Below are 26,284 nucleotides of genomic sequence, written 5' to 3'. Positions count from 1 at the left end.
GCAGCCCACCTAATTGCTTGATGCTTGTTGCTGTGGAAGTATTTACCACTTGTCACTTTCTCTCCCTCTCCTCCCCCCCCCCCCCCAATAGTGCAAAGATTACATCTCCCAGTATTCAGACCTGGCTATTCAGCTCTTTGTGCAGATGGTAAGATGCATATTTCACACGTTTTTAGTAACTATGCCATTGTGTTTTGAAGAGTTGTTTTGTCACATTTCTTATGCCGCCCCTCCCCGAAGGCTCAGGGTGGCTCACAACATTGTTAATTACAATGAGTTGAAACACATCATATTACAACATTTAAAATATGAATTAAATTATTTAAATCTATTAAAACTTCAAATGTAGCCACCCTCTGTCCAGTGGGGGGGAGTGCTGTGTTACTATAAGTATCTGGTGCCTGGTGTCATTCCCGCTATGGTTTCTGCTGGGGGGGGGCTGTTTTGTTGTTGATCTATGGGCCTCAACCATAGGAGTTACCTTGGTTGATTAAAACAGTTTAATATTGGTACTGTCAGAACTAATATGGGCAACTAAATATAGAATTAATATTACTAGTGTGAACAATGATTGCTCCAGAGGCAAAAATTCTAAAACTAACCGTAGAAGAATCTTTCATATAATACTAATTCCCCCAAAATGTAATATTTACGCAACTTTTATCTATCCATTTAAAGAAAAGGCATTCTTAAGAGGCTGCTTCTAGGTAAGCCTAAGCAAGAATGGACTTTAAATGTGGTGGCAGAAATGGAATAGTGTTGACCAATGAGATATTTAGGTTCTCTGATTTTTCTGAGAACGTTCTGAGGTTTTGTTTGGATGGGGTAAATGTTGAGTTCATTTTTATTTTTATGGTGAGTGTGGTGGTCTCGAGCAAGATTTCCTCTCTGCTGTGAACTCTCCTGTGCACCATTTAGCATGATTTGGGTCCCCCCCAATTCCTAACTATCTTGTATTCCTTTTTATCTCCCATTCTGCCAACAGCAGGAAAAGGTATGTGAGAACCTGCTTGTGGGACTGTGCTCTTTTTAACCTGAAAAACTAGTTTAATCTCTGGCTAACATAGTAGACTACGTGTTTGAGTGTATGTGTGAGATTTGGCAGAATTCAGCTTTGACAGATACAAGGAAATTGAGGGGGACTATAGAGATGAACTTTCATTTTAAAGCCCACTAAAATTTTGTCCTCAGGCTATTCTGCAACTCAGAAAAAAATGTTGTGCCTGTAAGGCTACTTTAAAAAACCAACAAAAAACATCCCAAGGTGTCCCAGAAAGCCACTGAAGTGTAACTCCTTGTGTAACACTAGTGAGCAGAGCTTTTTACACCCATAGAATATAACTTGAGACCAGAAAATGGACTTGGATTTCCTGAAGGCCTTGCATCTGTCATGGTTAAATGGTAATACATGGTGCATGAGTTCAGTTAGTATTGCTGTCATTTAACATTAGAATGCTGGTGGCAGTTGCATGAAGTGACTGGGGAGGGGGCAGCTGTTCTTGCCTCTGGCATCTCCTTTTTGCTTTTGCATGAGAAAGTCATAGCAGGCTGTCTAAAACACTGGCGCTACATACCTCATCTGAAGCATAGTTATGTGGAAAGAGAAACGCATGCTTACGATTACTAACTGACTGTTAGCCTCTGACTGTGACAAAAGCCTACTTTGAACATTGTGTTCAGGGCTTGAAGGGAAATGTTTTTAGGGATTGTTCCTTTCATGAAGGACATCTTGAAATATCCATGTTTTACTTCTGATACACTGGAGGAATGAAACTTTGTAGGCAAGTTCTGCTCAGAACTATTTCATATTAGATGTTCTTTTTAAAAAATATCTTGACACAGTTTTCCAAATTCTGAAGACTCCTAAAACTGAAACAGCTTTCTGATACCTGGCTAGATTGTGGTGGTCTTTCACTATAAAGAAATTTGTACAGTTCCCAAGCTATACTGCAGACCACTTAATTGGTAGGGCCCTTCATGCAAGAGCTTTACCTTCTCAAAAAGCATGAAGTGTTTGTGAGTTGTAACACTACTCAGTTCTTGAAGAGTACAGCATACTTCGCCAAGCCAGACTACTAGCGCCCTACCTGTTCTCAGATCACTTGGCTACAGTGATTCATGCAATGGTCACCTCCAGATTAGACTACTGTAACTCGCTCTACGCGGGCCTGCCCTTGTCTTTGACCCGGAAGTTACAGTTGGTACAGAATGCGGCTGCTAGGGTCCTCACTAGAACACCTTGGAGGGCCCACATTCAGCCGGTACTCCAGCATGTGCACTGGTTGCCAATTTGTTTCCAGATCAAATTCAAGGTTTTGGTCTTAACCTTTAAGGCTACACGCGGCCTGGGTCCTGTCTACCTGCGGGACCGCTTGGTTGCTTATGCCCCCCGCAGGGCCCTTAGCTCTGCAGGTGCAAACCTAGTGGTGGTTCCAGGCCCTCGGGATGTTCGGCCCTGGCCCCAACCTGGTGGAAAGAGCTCCCGGAAGAGCTAAGGGCCCTGCCGGAGTTAACAGCTTTCCGCAGGGCCTGCAAGACGGAGCTCTTCCGCCAGGCATATGGTTGAGGCCAGGGCGGGCGGTCCCGACATTAGATCTGGGCTCCCTGGGTTCATCTGAATGATCTGACTGCCTCACTCCCATATTAGCAACCTGATGTCCCTCGGCTAACGTGGGGCGGTTTGGGGGGGGGGGGGTTAGTCGGGTTAGTTAGTGCTCGCCTGTTTCCTAACATTGATAGTGTGAATTGGTTTTAATGGTTTTAGCTATGGGTTTTATTGTAATTTTATCGTGTAAACCGCCGTGAGCCTAGGCTTTTTGTACTTTTGCTTTTTACTGTGCAATTGTACTTTTGCTTTTTACTGTGCAATTAGTTGCTTTGGGGAGCCTGTTTTTCCTCTGTTTGAATCATCCAAAATAACCTAGTCTGAACAGCCTTGGTGATGGAGTTCTGAAGACTCAGTCTGTAGAATGCTGAGTGGTCTTCCTTTTCTGTATCCCACACGGGAATAACACAACTGCTTTGTCTGTGTCCCTAGTCACCACAAGCCTTGTGTCACATAGTTGGATTCTGTTCTTCTCTGAAGTCCGTGCCTCTCCAGACTCTGGTACCAGCCAAAGCCATTCATGAAGTGAAAGCAGAACCCCTTAAGGTAAGATGCGTCTTTTAGTCCTAGGCATAATAACTTGGTATGTGTGAGAGGTGCATCTTTTATGGAGCTACTCTACCACTTTCTGTAGCAATAATCCTTTTCACTGAATGGAGTCAAATAAGGGGTGGCACTAGCTTGCTTTAAAACTTGGTTGGATCTTCTGATTAATAGTCATGCCATTAGAATAGCATGGTGTGTTCCTTCTAGCAATCTCTCAGGTACATTTGGATCAAACAGTTCATCAGTCACTAGAGAACAGAGAATGCTCACTTTGCCCCTCCCCTTAGTCCTTTTCAATCCCTGGGAAGGTTCTTTGGTGATTCAGTATGACTTTGGACAAACACTTGGGTTTAATAGACTAAAATAAGGAGGGAAGAGGGTCTGTCACCTCATTCTCTGTGGTCCTCTTCTTCTATTGCCCTCAATCGCTCCCAGCATTAGGCTCTTCTCCAGGGAGTCCTTCCTTCTCATGAGGTGGCCAAAGTATTTGAGTTTTATCTTCAGGATCTGGTCTTCTAAGGAGCAGTCAGGGCTGATCTTCTCTAGGACTGGCCAGTTTGTTCATCTTGCAGTCCAAGGGACTCGCAAGAGTCTTCTCCAGCACCAGAGTTAAAAAGCCTCAATTCTTTGACGCTTGGCCTTCCTTACGGTCCAACTTTCACAGCCATACATTGCAACTGAGAAGACCATAGCCTTGACTAGATGCACTTTTGTTGGCAGGGTGATGTCTCAGCTTTTTAGGATGCTGTCTAGATTTGCCATAGCTTTCCTCCCCAGGAGCAAGCGTCTTAATTTCTTTGCTGCAGTCCTCATCTGCAGAGATATTGGAGCCCAGGAAAATAAACTCTGTCACTACCTCAATTTCTTCCTGATCTATTTGCCAGGAATTGAGAGGGCTGGATGCCATGATCTTCATTTTCTTGATGTTGAGTTTCAAGCGAACTTTTGCACCCTCCTCCTATACCCATATCAAAAGGCACTTTAGTTCCTCTTCTCTTTCTGCCATTAGAGTGGCATCATCTGCATATCTGAGGTTGTTGATATTTCTCCCTGCAATCTTGATCCCTATTTGTGACTCCTCTAATCCCGCCTTTCTCATGATGTGCTCTGCATACAAGTTAAATAGGCAAGGCATATACAGCCTTGCCGAACTCCTTTCTCAATTTTGAATCAATCAGTGATTCCATGTTCAGTTCTCACTGTTGCTTCTTGACCTGCATATAAGTTTCTCAAAAGACAAATAAGATGCTCTGGTATTCCCATCTCTTTAAGAACTTGCCACAATTTGTTGTGCTCCACACCATCAAAGGCTTTAGCATAGTCAATGAAGCAGAAGTAGATGTTCTTCTGGAACTCCCTAGCTTTCTCCATGATCCAGCATATGTTGGCAGTTTGATCTCTAGTTCCTCTGCCTCTTCGAAATCCTGCCTGTACTTCTGGAAGTTCTCGGTCCACATATTGCTGGAGCCTAGCTTGTAGGATTTTGAGCATAACTTTGCTAGCATGAGAAATGAGTGCAATGGTGTGGTAGTTTGAACTTTCTTTGGCATTGCCCTTCTTCGGGATTGGAATGTAAACTGACCTTTACCAATCTTGTGGCCATTGTTGAGTTTTCCAAATTTGCTGGCATATTGAGTGTAGCACTTTTACTGCATTGTCCTTTAAGATTTTGAATAGTTCAACTGGAATGCTGTCACCTCCACTAGCTTTATTGTTGCTCAGACTTCCTAAAGTCCATTTGACTTCACATTTCAGGATGTCTGGCTCCAGGTCAGTGACTCCCCCCTCGTGGTTATCAGGGACGTTAAGCTTGCTCTTGTATAGTTCTCCTGTATAATTTTGCCACCTTTTTAAAATCTCTTCTGCTTCTGTTAGGTTCATACCATTTTGGTCCTTTATCATACCTTTATCATATAATATACACTTGTATATTATATCCATTTGTATATTATATCCCATTTTTTTACTCCATTTTGTAATTCATTCTTTAATTTTTGTTTCAACAAGATTTTATAAATTTTAGCAATAACAAGTTCATCATTTTTACATTTTTTTTTTCAAATTCAGTCTTGGATTCGTCAAAACCATAAGATCCTTTATCTACTTTAAAACTTCCTGATATAATAATTATACATAAAAGAGCCATTGACGAGTGTATCCTGTTATCAATTCTCACTTATTTTACATTCCCTTTGCGAGAAATCTAATAGGTCACGATATGTTAACCACTTTGCTTATTTTCCATTTCTCCTCTAAAAAATACCTTGTGTTGAGATCCACGAAGGTTTTTCGGACAGTATCGAATTTTATATTTATTCCATACTCTCAAAATGGCACATCTGATATAATTTTTAAAATCCATGTTTAAACTTCATTGTATCACGAGTATCTGTACCATCCAGATTTCAAACCTAACTCTGGTACCCTTTTAATTCTCAAAAATACCCATTCTTTCATCCAAACTAAACAACAAGCAACAAAATACAGTTTCTGACCTGGTAAGCCCAGTCCTCCTCTTCATTCTGTATCTTCTATTGCCATATGTTTATGGCATGGTTTTGTCCTTTGCCATATAGATTTAGATATATCTTTCTGTCATTGTTTAAATGGTGCATCAGTTGTCAAAACTGAAATTCAAGGTAAAACATTAATCTTAATCACAGTTTTTCTCTTCAACAGACTGTTGCACTTTATCCTATATTAGCCCATTTTTCTTCATTCCGTATTTTAACATTTGAAATAATATACAGTTCATATTTGTCAAAGTGATATCCAAATACCTGTTCCATGTTTTATTCATCAGTTCTGTTTGCTCTTGTGTTTTTATACTTTTTGTTAACATCTTTGTCATCTGTTTATTAACCTTGAAGCCCTATAAGGCAGCAGAGTCTTGCAATTTATTTAACCATTAATAACTCGATTCCTCGATTAAAGGGTCTTCCAGGACTAACCTGCAAAGGTTCTTAACAAGGTCATCTGCGAAGGTTCTTAACTTTATGCCCCTAATCCTAGCTTGCAAGAAGCTTCAAAGGTAGCCTCTAGAACAGCCTTGCAAAAGCCTAGCCTGGATGTCACAGAGGCAATGTGGCTAGCGCAGATGCCTCCTGAATTGGCAAGAGCATCGAGGAACAAAGCTTGGTCAAGCAGTACACCCAGGCTCCAAAACCGTTTATTCAGAGATTAACACAGCCCCATCCAGGGTACTTTGACCTGGTGAAACTCACCTACATCTGGCCTGTTGTTTATTCAGGCATTAATTAAGTCGGGTAGTTAAATTGCGGCCCTCCAGATGAGAATGGACTACAATTCCCATGAGCCCGGGGCTCATGGGAATTGTAGTCCATGGACATCTGGAGAGCCGCAGTTTGTGACTACCCCTGACTTAAGCAAATGTACACAGTCTTTAGAATTGAAGTGGATAGAGCCTGTCAGTGTCCCTGGACCCCCAAATACCTGATGCTGCTATTCTAGGTAACTGTTGCAGACGACTGAATTCTGGGGACTCCTCACTCCCCCCCCCCATCTCCCAGGCTGTATTGAAGTGCATTAGTCTGAGTATGGTCTTAATTGGTCTCTGTTGAGAACTCACTACTAAAGGACTGGTGTGTTTATGGTATAATAGGAATTTAATACAAACCGGGTTGTTTTTAGTAATTCACTGGTTTAAATGCCTATAGCCATATAAGCTTTACAGCTTGTGGGTATACTAGGGCCAGTGTTGTACTGCATTTCATGTTTCAATTTCTGATTTTATCTTCTGGATGTGCTTGGTGGAATACTAATTTATTCTTTGTAATTTTGACATGCAGAATAGCCAGAGTCAAGCAGAATCTTTCTCTCTCTGTGATGCATGTGAGGTTATGGTGGAAGAGGTGGCCAGCCTTCTAGAGAGCAATAAGTCCGAGGTATGTGTGCAGCATCAAACCATCCTTTGGATAGGGGCCCAAGTGCCTTTTGCCCTAAAAATGCTGATTACACCTTGCTGTCTAGGCAGTGTATGGCAAATGTTCAGCGAGAGTAAGAAGAAAGTTTCGATTCTTTACAGGTATTTTTCCAAGGCAAAGAACCTTCCATACTGTGCTTATCAAAAGTGTACTAGCTCTAAGCCTACTTTGTTTTCTGTTTTAAGTTTTGCTTTGTTTTCAGCCTGGTGCTGTTCTGTACCTCAAAGCGACTCCAAATGGTTTTAGGTCTTTTCCTGTCCTGATAGTTTCTCAGCAAGAAAGCATAACCTTTCTTGCCCCTGTTTTTGTATCCTAATGTGGTTTATTTTCTAGTAACTGTAATTATTGCAGCCTGAAACACATAGCAGTTCAGTTTGTTAAACCAGGCATAATCCTGTGAAACCATGGATCGTATTTGTAAGACATGGCTGATCTTCACTGCCTGTTACTTATGTCCTTGGATTAAAGCTATTTGTAACATGTAGAGGTTGACTTTCCAAGTGGCCTTCTTTAGGGCGAATGAGAGTGTTTGACCGCCCCATGCCCTAACTATGTGTGCCTTTTCCCAGTATTTATGGTTCCCATTCATGTGGATTGAAGGGCAAGTGTTGTTGCATTGATTTCACCAGGCTCTGGTATCCTAGTCCCTGCATCATGCAGGAAAACTGCAGTGTCTTAGATGGTCCTAATATGTCAGGCTCTGTGTACTGTCATTGTTGTATTATGATTCAAGTGAGTAGTCATATTGGTCTGAAGTAGCACAACCAAATTTGATTCCAATAGCACCTTTAAGACCAACAAAGATTTATTCAAGGCGTGCGCTTTCGAGTGCAAGCACTCTTCCTCAGACAGTGGAACAAGGATCATAAGAGTATAGATATAAGGAACAAGTAAATCAGAAGCAAATTAGTAAACTGTGTCATAACATCCAAATTATGCACTATGATAATTTTTGGTTTAAAAAGCTAATCAGTCCTTTGGGTTCAGTTGTAGTTCACAAAAACATTTGAAATATAAAAATGTCAAGGTTAGTTATTAATGGCGGACACTTTCCCAGTTGTGAAAATAAATAATTAAAAGAGACTAGTTACTTGCCTCATCCATCTCCACCCAAGCATGGAAGCTCCCCACAAGTGACTGGCCATGCTGAGTTTGTCTGGTCTCTCTGGCCTCAGGACAAGTTAAGAAGCTCAGCCCGGCATGTCACTTGAGGGATGTTGGTCATAAATTGGAATCAAATTTTGGTGTATTTTGTAGGGTTTTTGAATGCCACTCATTAAAAAATGAGATTAATTTATATAGCGCTTCAATTTAAGATACAAAAGATGCTTATTGAGTTGTGCTAGGCAAGTGGCTTTAGAAACCTGTTTTGACTTGGGACAGGTAAGGTGTTGGTGTCCCATATAAAACTTAGAAATATTGACCTTTCAAAAACACGCTGGCTGTCTTTATGTCCCAGGAGGAGATGGTGCAAGCCATGAAGGCCGTCTGTGCTGTGCTGCCTGCAAAAGGGAGAGAAGAGTGCAGGAGCTTTGTGGAAGTCTATGGCAAAGCAGTCATTGATATGCTGCTGGAGGCCACTGATCCCAAATTGGTATGCATTATGCTGAAATGCTGCACAAACAAGGCTGTGCCTGCTGGTAAGAACATAAGTAAGACGATATAGTGTGCAGAATGCGTACATGTTTTATGCACGCGCAAAGCAGTACTGTGTTTTAACTCTTAAAATCATGATCATAACTTGATTTTCTGAATTCTCAGAGAGAGTCGTTCCAGTGCAATCAGTGAGTGATGATGTTTGTGATGTATGCAAAATGGTTATAGCCTATTTGGACAAACAACTGCTAAAGAATGCTACGGCTATAGAAATTAAGGAAGCTTTGGAAAAAATCTGCAGCATGTTGCCGGAGTCTTACCGTAACCAGGTAAAATAGTTGATGGGAAGGGTTAAAATGGGTATGGGTTAACTGGAAGTGCCACAGATTTTTAAAAAATGCCATGTTTTGAGTTCACTTTTGGTAGAAGCTTGCTTCTGAATGTACAACCCCCTGCCCAAGAACTTAGAACACAAACTAGATTTTCGAGGCAGGATCTCACCAGAGCATGAGGTGGTAACCCAACTGATCTTAGCGAGTAGTAATATTTGCCTAGAGTTCCTATATATATGAGCAGCTAATTTTTAATTAGGGTAAGATAATGATAGAATAAGACAGCTATAAATTGTGGAATTTACTCAAGTAGATTTAAAGATTAGTAGTCTAGAGATTTTGCAGCAGTGAGAAACCCTAGCAGGTAGAATAGTGTTGGGCAATTTTTGTAACAGTTATAATAACATTTGTTTATTTAATTTACGTTCTGCCCCTCATTTGTGTCCTGAGGCAGGTAACAACATTTTAAATAAAACAATATAACTATCTTTAAACTGCTCCTGCGGAGCAGTATAAATAAAAGGCTAAGGGGTAAATGGGCCATGATAGGCGGGGAGGATAGCCATGCTACGCTGGGGATGCGAGGCCTTTGCCACGGCGTGAAGACCGGGCCTGCCGCGTCCCCGACTCATTGGCCATGGTCTTCTCCCTTCGGTGAGCGCTGCCCGCCGCGGGAGGGGGGCCCGAGGAGCGCGGCACATCCGGCTGCGGGACTGCCAGAATGTCCTAGTGGTTTATTTGATTAGCAGTATGACCTGTGCATTTGGCTATAAAGCTGTAGCTGCAGTTACTACAGTAACGTGTTCATACCCTTCAGCAGTACAAGAAATCAAGGGAAATGCTTGTTATTAAGAGTGTGGACTTCTAATCTGGTGAGCCGGGTTTGATTTCCTGCTCCCCCACATGCAGCCAGCTGGGTGACCTTGGGCTCTCCACAGCACTGATAAAGTTGTTCTAACCGAGAAGTAATATCAGGGCTCTCTCAGCCTCACCCACCTCACAGGGTGTCTGTTGTGGGAAGAGGAGAGGAAAGGGAAGGTGATTGTAAGCCGCTTTGAGACTCCTTCAGGTAGAGAAAAGCAGCATATAAGAACCAACAGTTCTAAAATCCGTGAGCAACTTGCATGTAGTCACTTAATTTGCAAGTTTTTGCTAGATGTTATAGTGATGGTGCTAGTAATCTCTGGTTGATGCCAGGTGCACGTGATTCCCCACTCATGTCCTTCAGCATCTCATTTCAGGCATAAGTCTGCTGTATTCTTGATGAGAGAACAGCTTGCTTTTTGACCCGGAGTGGGGGGTGGGAAGTAGCTTCTGACTCAGGAACAAGAAGCATTTCAAATGTATCAGTGGGAGGAGTTTTCCCCTAGGAAGATGCTACCTGAAGTTCAGACAGATGTGATGCAGGCCATGGCTGAAGCTTGTCACATGCAGCAGTCCACTTGTGTGTGTGCTACCTTGTTGGCAGTGATTTGTAAAGGGATGTCTGTTAAAGTAGCCACACTTTCTTAACAGACAGGCTACACGTGTGCACTGCTGCTGTACAATCCAGCTAAAGCCGATTCCTAAGGCCTTTAGTGCTGAACTTGTTATGACTTTTATCAAAATCTGTGGGACACTACTATGGTTGACTTCAGCAGGATTGCATTCTGTAACAGCTGGCCCTGGTTTTGTTTTTTAATTGTCCATCTCCCAGGATGGAGTAATAGGGAATTCATCTCATCCTCTTTTCTCCTTCCCTCTCCCCTTCCTTTCAAATAGTGTGAAGAGTTTGTGGATGAGTATGAACCAATGGTTTTGGAGCTTTTGACAGAACTGGTGGATCCTAGTTTTGTATGTATTGTAAGTATTGCAGCTCAGGGACAAAAACATATAATTCCAGCATTTCCAATTTTGTGCACTTCATTTTAAACAATTCTGCATGGAGTTATTTCCTGAAAATATGTAAGACTCATACAGTATTCAGGGAAAACCAAGGCATTTTCCAAGCCAAATTGACATGTTAATACAGGGGCCTGCTACCTTTTTTTAAGATCAGAGAGTCAAAGTGTGGCAAGACTCAGAGCAAGAGGGTCAACTGAGAGTTCAGTTGCAGAACTGAAATTATTTAACTTTAGAACTAAGTGACACATAAAGCATATACAAGACACTCTGTAGTCTCATAAAAGTCTTTGCCGGTCATTCCCTTCATCTTCCTGTTCATGCAAGCATCCACCCACCCTTCCAGTGTATCTTGACTTTAAAAATGTGACATTTCAGAGCCATTTAGGGCTCCACACATGGTGTGGGCAGCAGATTCTTATGCTAATATTTTGGGCTCTTAGAAAGAGAGGAAAACAAAAGCCTGTTAACTTTTTTGAGCACATGGTAGGTTCATAGTCCGACTTAAACTAATACATTGAAGCATAACTTTTTGTGCTCAAAAGCCCACCTGAAGAGACTTCAGCAGTATGGCTATTTCTGAGGTACTGCAAAATACATTCTTGTTGGCTGCAACAGAGTCTCAACAGAACTTCTCTCTTGGGGGGGGGGGAAGGCATTTGTGTTTATACTAGGGTGCATGATTTCCCCCTTCCTCCTTGAAATGGAGAATGGCATGCATGGTTCTCCCTTCCCTGTTCTATTCCAACAGCCCTGTGAGAAACTAGGTAAAGATAAGGAAAGTAGCCCCAGGTCACACAGCCCACTTTTCCCTTCCTTTTTTCACTTTACAGAAACTTGGTGTCTGTGTGGAATCCACAAAGCCTCTGTTGGGATCAGAAATGTGTGTCTGGGGACCTGGCTATTGGTGTAAGAACATGGAAACGGCAACTAAATGCAATGTGAGTAAACTGGATTTCTGTGTTTATGATCACTCACGTCCTGCAGCCTCTGGCTTTTGTTTTTGTTTTTTTACTAAGTATGACTTGAGAACAAACATGTCAATGTATGAGTAGGGAGTCAGGTTAATTCTGACCTTCTCGTCTTCCTGTCTCCTAGGCTATTGACCACTGTAAACAACACGTGTGGAACTAGAAGAAAACTCTTGCTTGGGTAATTTTTTTTCTTGAAGAAAACAAGAGGAGAGGCTTAGACTGGCAGAACTAAATCCTGGTGTCCTTATTTCCTCTTCCCTCCAAATATTAAGTAACTTTTTGTGATTTTTCTTTTGACGTAGCAGTGCTACTACTGTGGAATGATCCACCATGTTGATCTGATGCTATTTCTGACTCCAGTTTTTAGTTCCTTAATGGTACATGAAATGCAGCAATTTAGCAAAGTTGTTCAATTAGCTGAGTGCCTTTAAGAGTAGAAATAAACTAAAGGCACCACAGCATTGTGTCTGACTTTAAAAATCAATGGGTAATTTTTTTTCAAAGGCATTCTTACTGATGGATGGCTTGCTAGAGTAAGACTACTGGTCATTGCAAGAGAGTATCATTTCAATTATCATTTTGCCCAGATACTGGGTAGAAGAACCCCCAAATTTAATCCTGCTTGCTGGGATAAAGCTGCATAAATCCCAGAAGTTGCCCGCGGAAGGAAGGATGTTCCTGAGTGGCTACATGACTCTGTCTGTAATGCAGCTGAGGCCAAGTCTCTGACTAACTGTGAACATGTTGGTGTGTGGCCTGAGCTAAGGTCATATTGGAATGGGTGGCCGATATCAGAGCTAGGGAGTCCAAGCATCTGTGGGAAAGTGATGCAACAGGCAGTTCCTAATTGTTTTTGAGAGCCACATAGTAGCAAGCTGTACACTTTAAACAAAGTTAAACAGAGTTCAGCACTGGGGCACCTGTTCATTTTAAAACATTACTTCAATACCTTGAAAACAGAGAGCCATATTTAAAGGATCCTCTCCACCCCCCAGTAGTGTGCCTGGTGTGTTCTGGCAAGAGAGCTAGCCACGCACATGTTGACTGAAAAGGCAGGAGAGTTTGCAAGTACGAAGCATATGTTTGCCAAGTAACCTTCCCAGTGGAGGTTTCAGATTAGCTGCAAGATTCTCTCTCTGGCACCTCTAGTGTTGGAACCCATCCTTTTCTAGCAGTCCCTTATGACATGCTGTGACCCTCTTGCATGAGCTGCCACTCCTTGGTGTAATACCCGAAGTACCTTAGAGGCAGAGTGCCGTGCTAGCAGTACATGTCTTGACCCTGTTTGACCTTTTGAGTTTAGTAAAGGCTGATGGCTCCTGCCTGTGTAGTGCCACTGCTGTTGGTGCAAGGAGCTAATGTCACTTCTGTCCTCAACTAGTGGCTCGTGGTGCTCTCCATGCCTGTATGCCCTCTGGAAGAGGGCAATGTTTCGCCACCACAGAATGCCCCTGAACCTCCCAGCACACAGCTGTTTTAATCAGTTCATTTTAGTCCTGCAAATTATCAACTGCTTAAAAGAAGCCCTAGGAAGGAGGCTGAATATTCCAGCACATCCAGTGCATGACAATGTGGAAAAACATTCAGGTTGCAGAATTGGGATGGGACTCATTCCAGTGGCAGCAAACTAATAAATGCTTTGATTTAATTCCATCGCTGTGATGGCCACGTGGCTTCCTCCTTTTTATTCTTCATACAAGCCGTTGGTGAGGGCTTCAACCAGATCTTTTTGGGCGAAAACAAAACTGCTATTTGCTTCAAAGTTCCCCCCAAAAAGCAGGCTGTTTATCCCGTGTTTCCTTGTCCAATTATTGCCGATGTCAACATTGACAGCTATGGCATCTGGGGCTTATGTCTTCTCCCAAGTAGGGGGGGCTCTTTGCTCTAGAGGCTGTTGACACATTTGATGGCCAGACCTTGTAGATGCCACTTTTTTCTTGACTAGAATTTCTACTTGCGTGTGTGTGCTCATTTTCTATGTGGGAAATAGACCGTCATAATCTCATGGGACAAGGATTGTCAGAATTCGGCACGGGAGGAGTCTGTCTTCATCTCTGCTTCATATTTTAGCATAACCATTTTATTTTCATGTTCTAGATGTGAACTGGGGAAAATAAGCAGTTGCTTTAACAAACCACTGGGGGCGTTTTTTGCACTAAGGCTTCTGTAATTTAACAATAAATATGTAACTGTAAATCTGTCTCCTTTGTGAGTTTTTGACATGCATTACAGACATTCTCTTACTGGTGGCATTGCATTATTTCGCTAGTGCTGAAAACTTGACCACAGCAGAGTCCCCTGGTGGAAATGCCTAGTGTAGTCTAAATAAAATATTTAGTGTTGGATATAAAAGTATATAAAAGTTGGATATAAAAATATAAAAGTGTTGGAGCAGTTCAGTAAGCAAAAGTGTTATGTCGTCTGTAGTTCTAAGCAGAATATATACCATTTGGGTTAACACGTCAAATTGTGATCCTCTAAAGAGGTAGAAACAAAAGACAACCATGGACGTCTTGTGGTGGCTATAAGTACTAATTCATGTATTCAGTTTTATTATTATTCTTTTTTCTCCCCTAAAGAGGCCAGCTTGTGTTGTGGTTAGGAGTGCGGACTTTTAATCTGGCAAGCTGGGTGTGATTCCACATTCATTCCATGAATTCTCATGGTACATATGGGGATTCAAACTTACAACTCTTAGTCAGTCAGTCAGTAACCTTTTATTGGCATAAAATATGTATAAGACATATAAAAATAGGGTTTAAAATTTCAACAAAGTAATAAAATAGGCCATGGGGTTACATAACCAAACAGATCTTAAAATGATTAAATAAATTATAAAAGATAAAATACAAGGTAGTCAGCATATTATAAAAGCATCTTAGTTAAAACTCTGGCAACTAAAATGGTTACCTCTGGGTCTTTGTCAGAACTCTTAGTAGTACCCCTATACCACACTGGCCAATGTTTCATAAGGGAGAAAAGGAGCCAGCCTGGGCCACTTAACAGGGAGAACTGAAAGTTTCAACAGATTGACAGTCATACTCTTGCTCCAAGTTTTGTTTTTGTATTCAATCCTAGAACAAAGGCACCTGCTAGAACTGAACAACAGGCAGAAGTTTAGGGGCAACACCAAATCTATAGCCTTCTTTCTTGATAATTTAGCTAGAAGTTATTGATCTGTTGACAAGAGGAGTATGGATTTCCCCTTCAATCTTTTGAAAGGTACCCAGATGGGTTTGGTAATCCTAGGGATCCAACATGGGGCATATTGCAGAGAAGGATTTAAACCTGCTCCCTCCGCAAGCACAGCTTTGCCATTAAGAGGGGCAACTTCCTTCCCCCAACAAGGGAGGAGGCTTGTTCGTGAAGGCTTTGTGATCCCAGAGATGGTCTTGGGAGCTGGAAAGGATTGCTGGAGGCAGGAGGTCATGGTAAAAATTTGTACTCATAAGCATCTTCCATGGTTTTTTTTCCTGTTTCTGTATGAAGGCACAGTAAACTCTCTTACTCCTGCTTTTAAACCAGCACACCTTTTTCAAAGTGGGGCCATAATTTGCAAGTCAACATCAGATGAAGAGAATTTGAAACCTACTAGCTGAAAAATAGTACAGCATGTTGTGAATCGTGGCTGGCTCCTATGATGCCTTACCATCTCTCCTTCCCCAAACCAAATGAGCAGCTACCGTGTTATGATAATCATTTATTAAAACAGCCCATGTTAGGAATTAAAAAGCAAAAACAGCCATGTTCTGCATTTTCTTCCCACTGGTAGACTTGAATTTTAATAAAGGTACCTGAAGAGGCCGACGATAGCTTAGGTAGGTGTTTCAACTAGATGAAGAATAGACCAAAAAACCCACATGAATGACTTGGGGACTTGGAGGTACTCGACTTCTTGCTTAAGTAACAAGAATGAAGAGAAGCAGCATCTCGTGAGCTGGAAGGGACTGGCTATGATGTGGAAAATCCGGGTTCTACTCCTACATATTAGGTGCCTTTAATTATGCTAGCCTGGGGATGGGTGTGGTAAGTGGTACTTGTGAAACCTGTGGGGTGTGGGTGGCAGTCTCTCTCCATCTTGCTGCCTGTTGCAGGACGGCTCATTGTGCACAGGAGACACCGGTTTAAGCTGTCCTCATCGCCACAGCAGTCATTCACACCAAGAGCATGGAAGGCTTATGGAAAGGCTGGGTGCTGCTGATAGCGCTCTACTTGGCTTCTTATCGAGGTAAGGTCAGACCTTTTACTAGATTCTGCACGGGTCAGATTGTCATCCTATAATGGGTAATAAATGAGCTCCCTTCTGGTTTGCTCTCCTCCGAAAGAAATGTGGAATAAAAGTTTCTAGAACAGGACAGAGATCTTTGTAGACTTTGAGATTCTTTTCTGCACCATGAAGGCACAGATGGGCATTTTTAACTAGCTGCAAAGTGAAAACTGGATGATGGAGGCAAGCAAGCAGAATGCCTTGGATTTGTTCTTTGTGCCTTATTTCAGTGGAGATTGACAAGATATGCTCTGGTCTAGTCTAAAGAGCTAATGCCTATACACCGAACCTTTTAGGCCAATACTTTAATATGATGCGAGAGGAAGGGGGGGCAGTAGTGTCCAGAGGTATAGTCCACTACGTCTACATTATGTACCCAATTGGGATGTGATTTCCACCTCCCTGTCTTATTGACCCAGCAAGAATACAGTTCAGCCGTTGATTTCATCTTTAGTCACAACCGAGTCCTCGTAGTTTTATGGCCCAACACAAAGTGGCATAGAATCTGCACTCCAGTTTCTTTTCACTTGGCAATTAGAGTGGGGAGGGGGGACCACTTTTATCAACTAAAGTTTGTGGCAGAAGAGCAAACTACTTGATTTCATGGTTGATATCAAATGTGCCAACACTCTTCTGCTTACTCACATTGCCTTGCCAAACCAGTTTCAGCGTTACAAGGCGTCTTCGGCTTCTAGGCAGAGCTTGCACACAGCTGGTTTTAGTAACCCAGTGTAGGACAGGTTTTTGGAAATGTCTTAAGATTTGCATTATGGGGAAAGCTAGGCTCATTTTGAAAGGCAAATGGGCAGTCATAGGTCTCTACTTCTCAAAATGCCTGTTTGTAGGTGGGATTAGCTCCATCCTCATTTTAGTGGCTTTCCCCTCCCCTAGGTAAGTGAAGATACACTAAGTTTTTTGGGGAACAGGTTTATCTTTGCACCTTCATCCTTATGTCAGAATTCATACCAGCTTGCCACTGAACAGGTGGACCTCCATGGAACCAGGACAGCTCCAAAATAGCCTCATCCATGTTGTGTCTGTAATGAAATGCTGCCCACCTTTCTGTGTCCAAATTGGTTACAGCTCTCCAGGTTCAGCTGAAAGGAGTTTTAAGAAATTGTTGCATTTGCTGCATAATCCTTGTGTCAAGTAGAGTTGTTCAAAGGTTATTGGATGGCATAAGGAAAGGGGAAGGCTGCGGTAGGTCATATTTAATCAAGGTTGCTTCCAGTAATGTATGTTCCATAGCTGCCACTCATCTAGCAAAGTTGGCTCAAGCTATAATAACTACTACTGGTATAGCCTGTTTAAAAAGAAAAAACAGGCACAGAGCAGTGCAGGCCAGCTGGCTAGTTGGGATGACATGCTGTATAGGAGCCCTTCCAGCTGATGCACCACTTGCCAGCACGGGATGGTTGCCGGAGGGCAGGGGCTGGGTAGGCACACTGGGGAGGAGTATGGAGGCTGCTTAGCCAGTGGCCTCCTGTGGCTGCTAGTGCAGGGCAAGGCAACTGGAGAGCTGCAGCAGGGGAGCATGGAGGGCAGGGGGGGGCTCCTTCAGAGCAGGGTGGGTGAGCTTGGTGGCTGGGTTGGCCCGCTCTGCTGGAGCTCTCCTGGCACCCTCCCCGCTGGCTGTGGCTCAGCATGGGTGGTGTAGCCTTTTGGCACTCAGACTCAGACTGTTGCCTGCCGTGTTTGGCAGAGCAGAGTGGGTGAGCAGCTGTGGTGGAGTGCAGGTGAACAGGGTTTTGCAGCCTTTGGCTAGATAGGAGGTGGTGGAGTGGTGTGGGGGTCCAGAGGAGCATGTCAGCACATGCCTGGGGGGGGTGTCACTCAAGCTGCACAGCTTACCTCCTGCAGGCTTTCCGTGCTTGGGTGAAGTGGGAAGGGGGGCCTGGAGAAGAACCTCTGAGTGGCCCTCAATGGGAGAGGGCCCTCTCACCTGAGAGCCAATCAGAGGGCTGGCATGTCATCAGAAGTACCATTCACTTTTTATGTGGTATTGTAACAATTCCTTCAATGCTTTTTTCTTCACAAGAAGATATTAAGCAGGTAGGATGTTACTGAGACAGCCATCTATTCCCTCTTTGATTGAAAACGGCTTCACACTGGAGAAGGCATGAAACCTATTTGAACCCTTTGAGATGGACGGGTTGGGAAGGGCTCCATGGAAACTCTTGGACCTAGTCATCACACAGCTCAAGCAGCTTTCTGACCCACAGAGAAGAGGAAAGAGTCTTTGACCAAGCCTCCCCTCCTGTGGCAGACATCCAATTTGCCCCCTACTCATTCTTCCACCCACCAACCTGAAGCTGCCCAGTTTGGAGCGGAGGTGGGGTGAAGGAAGCTACAGGGAAGTGGTGTTGCCAGCCTTGTGCACAACTCTGTTTGGCCTCTTAAGCACTCTAAACCTTGAAGCAACTCATAGAAACAAAAGAAGATTAGTATCTTGCACAGCCTGCACTTCTGGCACTCAGCTGAGAACAGCTGTTGGCTTATAACTGCCTATGGACACAGAGTACATCTCTCCGAAATCCTCTGCACTGCCATGAATGAAAGGCAGTTCCATTTTACAATGGATGGAACCGTCAAGGCTGTACCCCCTTGATGCCCCTCAGCTTCTTGGCATTCATAGGGCTTAGCTGTTTGTTCCCACATTTTCAGGCTGATGCTCTAAGGCAGGGGTAGTCAACCTGTGGTCCTCCAGATGTTCATGGACTGCAATTCCCATGAGCCCCTGCCAGCAAATGCTGGCAGGGGCTCATGGGAATTGTAGTCCACGAACATCTGGAGGACCACAGGTTTGATTACCCCTGCTCTAAGGCAGCCCTTTCCTACCTTTTGACCATGGAGGAGCCCCTGAAATAATTGTTCAGATTTCAAGGAGCTCAGGAAGTGATGACAGCTGGCCAAGGCCCTGCCATGCCCCCAGAAGTGGCCTCACTACCCTTAGCCCTCATTTTGCTCCCTTTCAGAACTCCCACAGACCCCTGCTTGGGAATCTCTGCTCTAAGGTGAGCTGGAAGCGGGGTTTGGGGCAGAGCGCCTTTCAGAACTGGTGGGAGTATTTTGCATCCCCTTCTGTCGAAGCAGTCTCTGCCCTCCTCTGAGAAGACAAAAGGGCTTGCCTGTTCTTGCAAAAAGATTCGCAGACCCTCTAGAACCACCTTTCTCAACTTTTTTACCCTTGGGAAACCCCTGAAACATTCTTCAGGCTTCAAGAAACTCTAGAAGTTACACAATGGAGCAGAATATGGTTGGGAAGCATAGCTGTGTACATGCCCATGTACACATGCCCTCCCCTTCCCACCATCTCCACAGCCATCATTGGCCATTTTTGGAGGGGAGGGCAGGCTGACATGACTATATATGGTTATGTCACATGATAAATGTTTACCAAATGTTTAAAATATGTACAAAAAATTAACTCCCACCCGTGTGGGAAAGCCTTCCAGAGCTGTCGAAAAAACCCATGGTTCCATGAAACCCTGGTTAAGAAAGTCTGCAGTGCTCTGGAGGGAGCTCCCATTTTGGAAGAGGCTGTGCTCAAGCATTGTCCCTATGGCTTCATAACCCTTATTTTGGCTCTTTGTATGGTTTTTCTTTTAGCTAGGCAAAATGCTTTCCCCGCTGCTATTTCCAGGAGTACACTATTTAAGAAACCCCATACTCTTTAGAAGCTCTTCTCTTCTGACTTAATGACAATGACCTGAAAATTATATTGGGTGTGCCTTAATTAGGTACCAGTCCTTTTAACCCTTGGTTCTAAATAGTTCATGGTTCTGTCTATGAAATAGGACTGAAAGGAAAGTGGTACACTACTCAAATTATGTGCATGTGGTCTTGGGGAATTAAGAATTGATTCGATATTTCCTTTGTGTGTCAGCTGCTCCTTTGGGAGAGTTTCCAAGGCTTCCCTTGTTTGTATGCCTTTCTTGCTTGTTGATCCTGGTATTACTTTGGCTGTGGTTACATCTCTGGCAGCAGTTGCTTCTACGTGAGGATGGAAATATAGGGCGGCAATTGTAAGATTGTGTCTGTCCAACAGCACTGGGTCACTGGATTGTTAAATAAAGAGATTCTTCCTGCTTCCAAAAAAAAAATATGTTTTTTCCCATGCTTGGCCATGGCTCCCACCCTATTCTACATTGTGTAGGCAGAGCATTGGGCAAGGGAGGCTCATCTTGCCTGATTTGCCTCTAAGGTCTACAGAAAGAGTCGTTCTTGTCACACTTGTCGTTCCTGGGCAATTCTGAACTCTAAATGGGCACACCCGCCTCCTACATCATTGCAACATCGCTAGGTGCAGCACTTTGCAAGCTGAATAAGGCTCATCCCTGCCCCAAGGGGATCAGCACAGGTTAGTCAAACACATACTAAGCCCAGTGAGATCAAGAGTTGCAGCTAGGGCTTTGATAATCAAAAGTACTCTGAACACCCTCAAATTTTTCTAAGGCCATCTGGCATCACTGCTCCCGGGCCATGTAGCCCTGGCTGTACAGGAAAATAGATGCTGATGTTTTGCTCCATTTTGTCTTAGAATTCCAGCCTTCCTTCTCAGACAGGACACTACCCTTTCCAGGTACTTCATTTGTGAAGAGTCCATGATTAGATGCTTGGCTGATAGGCAAGACACAGCTCAGCATGTTCTCAAGTCTGCTGGCTGCCCTGAGCTTCAGTGGCTCCCATTACATTTTTATCCCACCCTGCCTCCAAGGAGTTCAAGTTGGTGGCTCATGGTGCTTCCCTTCCCATCTCCCCAACCTATGTGGTTGGCTGAACTGGAAGTGACTGGCCTGAGATTATGTGGTGAGCTTCATGATGGTTGAGTGGATGGTTTGAATCCAGCACTTCTAGTCCAGCACCTTGACCCTCTACACACCATATGGATTATTTCCCTTAAATCTGGACTCCCTTGACCATGACTGGTACAGTGCAACTCAAGACACAGTCCATTGGTTGAGTTATCAGGCTTGGACTCTTGAATATTGGTAATTAAGGCCTTGTATTTGTGTGACAATGGCTGGAATTAAGTCCCACATCTTAAGCTATGTCCCTCTACCACACAACACACTATATTGCTAGTACTTTACTGCTAAACACACAGGACTTTGAGTTGATGTGCTATTAGCCTGCTAAGTTACAGTACTTTGTCCCCAAAGTCAAGTTCAGAAGGAATTGAATGAATCCCAACACCAGAAGATGTGCTGTTGACTAGGTAACCCGGGAGTTACTGTGATAGCCTATGGAGGGAAAAATAATACAGATGTTTGTCTGCATAACTTTGGAAGAGGTTAACATTTGACTCTTAAGTCACTGGTGTTCTGCTATACTTACTGTCTCAATGTCATTGAGAAATAATGCTGGTGGCCCCATGTTGCAGATTAGGGAAATGGTTAATAGGCTGTACTAGTCTGTGTGTTCACTTGCACGATACTGGTTTTACACTCTGGTCTGTAGAAAGCTCCTAGCACAAAACCCCAGGCTCTGCCCAACTGTAATAATTGGTAATAAATGACCAAGATTGGGAGACTTTTGGGCTGAGAACAATGTAAAGGCTATGGTTGGGTAGCAGAACCTCTGCTTTCAGCTGAAGGTCACCAAATCAAACCCCAGCAGCTTCTGGTCAGTCTTTCTCAATGTTATTGCTTGTTGAAGAAACCCCCCAAAACATTCTTCAGGCTTCAAGAAACCTCAGAAGTGACATGATCATACAGAATATGGTAGGGAAGCATAGCTATGTACATGCCCACCAGGGACCCCTCCCCTTCCCACCCCCTCCAGGCCCATCACTGATTTTGAGAGGGATGGATTGACATGATCATATATGGTCATATCACTCAATAAATGTTTAACAAGTGTTAAATTAACTCCCCCCTATTCATAAAACCCTTCTATGGCCATCAAGAAAGTGTGGTTTAGGTGGTGGTCTCCATCAACAATCTTGAGAGCAGTTGCTGGTCTGATGAATAGACAGGTGGACTGCTTGACTGTACTTGGTGTAAGGCAGTCTCATGTAATCCGCTCCTTTGTTAACTTGATAATGGGATCAGTCAGAGGAGAAGGCAGCAGAAGGGTATGTCTACTGCTTGATAAGTTCTAAGGGTGAGTACAGCCTTGAAAATAGATTGCGATTAACTCTGAATTATTTATTAGCTTCAAAACCCGTTCCTAAGAACGAGCCTTGAAAGGACAACCTCCCCTGGCCGCTGGCCAGGCAGCTGGAGGAGGCTTTGGGCCGCAGCTTGCAGCTGGATCAAGTGGGGTGGGCGGGGGCTGGCCAGCTTGTTAGCAGGCCTGGGACAGAAGAGCGCCTTAGCAGGCAGTCAGCAGGCTGGAAGGCCCTTGTTAGCAGGCCCAGCCTAGTAGGCTGGGAGGCCCTCATTAGCAGGCTCTGCTTAGCAGAGGCCCTCGTTAGCAAGCCTTCCACCATGACCCTTTGCCCAGGGCCCTCTCCCCTTACCTGCTGCTGGCTACAGGCACTGAGGCAAGTCTGAGAGCAAAGAGGCTAGAGCCCAGGTGTGGAGGGCGGTAGCTTCAGGCGCAGCAGCAATCAGCAAAGCTGGCTGCACCCTGATTGGCCGTACTCCAACTTGGACAGCTGGACACGTCCCCCCCGGCTGTTTCACAAATATATAGAGGAACCATGGATAAGGATGTGGCCTTTAGGCTGCCCCTTTCCAAAATGGTCTGGCTTACAACAGTGCAGACAAACAAACCGTTCAAACACCAGAAAATATCCTGCTAAAAATTATTTACACAACATTTTGCTACATAATCACTTCATCCAAGATGTGCTCCCTAACAGATTAGGCATGCAAGTAAAGATGTTCCGCTGTTTGATCTGGTTTGGACTGGGGGTCATCAGTCCGGGAAGAATCCTAGGCAGGAGGCCCATGAATATCGTAGAGGTGTATCAGCCAAATGCCGAGCACTGTTTTGCAGGCCCTTCAGAATTCTGGATGTTTCATAAGGGCCTGAGTCTCCTCTGACAGCTCATTCTACCACTGGAGCTGGGAAATGGCCCTGATGAAGCCTCTCTGTTCAAGCCAGCTTCTGGATGCCCTTTCAAAAAAGCTAAGTAATAAAGTAAGCAAACTTCTTCCAAAGGGCAATTCTAGAAAGTGTGAGATGGTGTGAAGAACTAGCATAACAGGTTGGGAACTCTCAGCTACAAGCCAGCTGTATCTGGCTCCCATCTGAGTGTGGCATTTTTGCTCAAGGCTTAGCTGGTGATGTGATGCTGGGCTGGCATCTTAAGCATCCCCAGGTGTCTGAGAGCTGCTTTCTGCCCTGGTTACTGGAGAAATCACCTGGTAAAGAACAGGCCGACTTCAGTTGCACCATTCCTTATGTCGTTTAAATAGTGCCCACACTTGCCCTTCCCTGGGAAGGCTTTCTTTCCCTTGCGGGGGCAAATGAGCATGCCTTCGTCATTGTGGAGTGGACCTTTATAAGCCTAAGCAAGGAGAACAGCAAGTTACAATCCCTGCCCTTCCTTGGAGCAAGGGTGAAGTTTAATATAGCAGCCAAAGAAAGAGAAACCAGATGGAAATTTAATATATTAAGGTACACAACAGTTTAAGATCAAGATTATGACAGATTCAAAACATCCATTCTCCACTTCCATATTAGCTCCCCTGTGAGAGGTTACCAGCACTTGGACAGGAAATCTCAGCACTGCAGAGGACTGGATGCCCATGGATACCCACCCCATTCTAAAAATGAAATTGGCCATCTAAAAATTGCCCCAAGAGCCCAGCCCTATGCCGATTGGGTCTGCAGTCCCAGCAGGAACCCAGGACGGATCAGACCCTGGTGGCAGTTTAAAAGTGCTGACTTCAGCTTTGGAATAGCGTTTGAGTCCATGGGTCAGACCCACAGATACTGCAACCACCTTGTTTGGCCCTCAGATTTGAAGTTGTTTGGAGTATGATCAAGAAGTTGAACTTCTATTTAAGGTGCCTTCCATGGTGCTTGTTATTTGGGCTGTACTAGAAGTTAAATTTCTTGCCATACTCGACTGTATACTGGACAACAGCAAGAATCAGTTATGAATACCAAAATTAGCCTCAGATCTATCTTTTTTAGCAAGTTCAGCTAGAGATGGTGTACCTATTCAGTGTTACAGCAAGAGCATGTTAGATGCAGGTGAATTCAATTTTTACCTCAGTTCCTTAGTGGGAACAGGCAGTTCTGGATCATCCATAAACATTATTGCAGAGCCATTTTGTTTGCTGTAGATAAAACAAGGCAGTATTGGAAACTTCTGATTCTGAAAGATAAAATGAAAGCATCTTCTGAGTCTAAAAATACGTGGTTAACCTCTCCTTCCTCTCACATTTGGGAGAGACTCTTGCAGTCTCCTGTATCTTGCCCGGTCCTCTGAGACCTCCTATGTTTAACAAATTGATGATGAAGAGCCAGATCAAAACAATACAGCTAGATCTGCTGAAACAGTGTATCATCTGCCAGTGTTGTGTGGAAACCCTGGATACGGAAAGTGAAGGTGACCCAGGGGTGCCTGCCTCAAGGTGGGACCTGTTGATCCCCTGGAATTACAGCTCAGCTTTGGACTACAGAGATCAGTTTCCCTGGAGAAAATGGCTCTTTTGGAGGGTGGGCTTGTAAGGTATTGTGCCCCCCCCCGGGCTCCATTCCTAAATCTCCAGGAATTTCCCAACTTGGCTCTGGCAATCTCACCCCTCCCATTCCTCCTGGGGGCCAGGTGGGCTTTGGCTACTGTATGGAGACCACCTCAGTCATGCTGGTAAGCCCCGCCAAAGGACTGGCCCTCTTCTCAAAAAGACCTCACTTTTCCTGAATGGATGGTCCTGAGAGAGGACTTGACAAGGAGTAGCTCTCTGGAGTATGCAGCTTGAATGGGAGAAAAATGATGTGGTTTGACACAGGTAGGAGGGCCCTGGGCTGTAAAGAGCCCTGAAGAGCCAGCCTGGGGAAATGGTGTGCAGGAATTCTATGTCCCAAGATTATTGTAAAGTAGAGTTACCGAATGATTCTAGGTGTATCATGGCTATGGTCCTGTAGCCCTGCTCTGCTTCAACATTGTCCATCCACCCCCCACCATTTAAAGCTATAGAACCTGAGTTCAACCCCAATGTTCAGGGCTGGGGTACACCACAATACTAAGGTTGAAGCAAACTGTAATGAGGTGGGGGGGGGGGAGGAGAGAAATGCCTCCAAGAATCCCTATTATTTATGGCAAACTATATAGGTGTTCTTGTCTCTGCTCTTGTTTGCCTGCCGCAGGTGTTGGAGCACCTCTGGTGAGCCTGAAGGGATGGTGGTAGTTGAGCTTTAAATGCTGGCTTTTGTAAAGCACAAAAGCTCTCATCAGGGATGCCTAAAATGGATCAGATGCCAACCATTTTTAAAAAGTTAAATGCGTCTCTTCTGTCATTCCAAAAGCTCTGAAAATGGGCACAGAGATATCTGAATGTTGATACCTACACATAGGTGTGAAGCTGCTTTCTACTGAATCAGACTACCAGTCTATCAACATTAAAATAGTCTACTGAGGCTGGCAGCAGCTTTCCAGGGTCACAGCCAGAGGTCTTGCTCTTCCCCTGAGTTGTGGCCATTTGATGAGGAAATGGGCTTCCCCTTGCTAATCTTCGCAATCTATTCAGAGGTGCTGAGGAACTCTTTTGTTCCAAGGTCTGGATATGACAAATGCCATTTTGTCGGGCTGGGATCTGTGTGGCATAGAATGTAATGCCAGGTCCCTTTTAAAAGGAGAGCAGCTGGTGAGCTGAGTTGGTGTGTTCTCACTGTAAGGACCTATGGGCTAGGGAGGAGAGGTGCAGAGTGCACAGGGAGTCCTCCCGCCTGGGGGAGAGGGGTGGTGGCGGCAGCCCAGGGGCAAGACCACACATTATGAGTAAAGCCTGGTACTCTGCAGCATTGACCACTCCTGGCTGAAGCTGCCAGGCAAAGGAGGGACGGATGCCAGGGATTCAAGCCACAGACTGCCTGCAAGCTGTGCCACTCCCTCTCCATGGCAGTAGCTGCTGAACGTTCCCAAATTGTCCAGTGGGGGGAAAAGCGCTGCACACACAAGGCTGCATGGAGGCCCCAGGCCACCTGGCAACCAGTCTAACTGGAGATCGTCAGCAGCT

The 26,284-nt window shown here is 44.2% G+C and overlaps 2 protein-coding genes across 2 annotated transcripts in view; both read left to right on the top strand.

Moving 5' to 3' along the window:
• The window catches only part of LOC143843833 (prosaposin-like), a 33,223-nt gene extending 19,149 nt beyond the window's left edge, over positions 1–14,074 (top strand). Inside the window, exons 7-14 of the mRNA XM_077350529.1 lie at positions 92–148; positions 3,038–3,151; positions 6,961–7,056; positions 8,555–8,735; positions 8,857–9,020; positions 10,785–10,865; positions 11,738–11,845; positions 12,003–14,074. Coding sequence (XP_077206644.1) covers positions 92–148; positions 3,038–3,151; positions 6,961–7,056; positions 8,555–8,735; positions 8,857–9,020; positions 10,785–10,865; positions 11,738–11,845; positions 12,003–12,038 — 837 coding nt within the window. The 3' untranslated portion in view covers positions 12,039–14,074. The remainder of the gene's footprint in view (positions 1–91; positions 149–3,037; positions 3,152–6,960; positions 7,057–8,554; positions 8,736–8,856; positions 9,021–10,784; positions 10,866–11,737; positions 11,846–12,002) is intronic.
• Positions 14,075–15,341: 1,267 nt separating this feature from the next.
• Positions 15,342–26,284, top strand: part of LOC143843835 (prosaposin-like) — a 45,623-nt gene continuing 34,680 nt past the window's right edge. The window contains exon 1 of the mRNA XM_077350531.1: positions 15,342–16,106. Within this exon, the coding sequence (XP_077206646.1) occupies positions 16,046–16,106 (61 nt within the window). The 5' untranslated portion in view covers positions 15,342–16,045. The remainder of the gene's footprint in view (positions 16,107–26,284) is intronic.

This window comes from Paroedura picta, chromosome 8 (genome assembly GCF_049243985.1).
Source record: "Paroedura picta isolate Pp20150507F chromosome 8, Ppicta_v3.0, whole genome shotgun sequence".
Classification (NCBI taxonomy): domain Eukaryota; kingdom Metazoa; phylum Chordata; class Lepidosauria; order Squamata; family Gekkonidae; genus Paroedura; species Paroedura picta.
The sequence above is the reverse complement of the archived record's forward strand: the minus strand, read 5'-3'. Positions and strand labels throughout refer to the sequence as shown.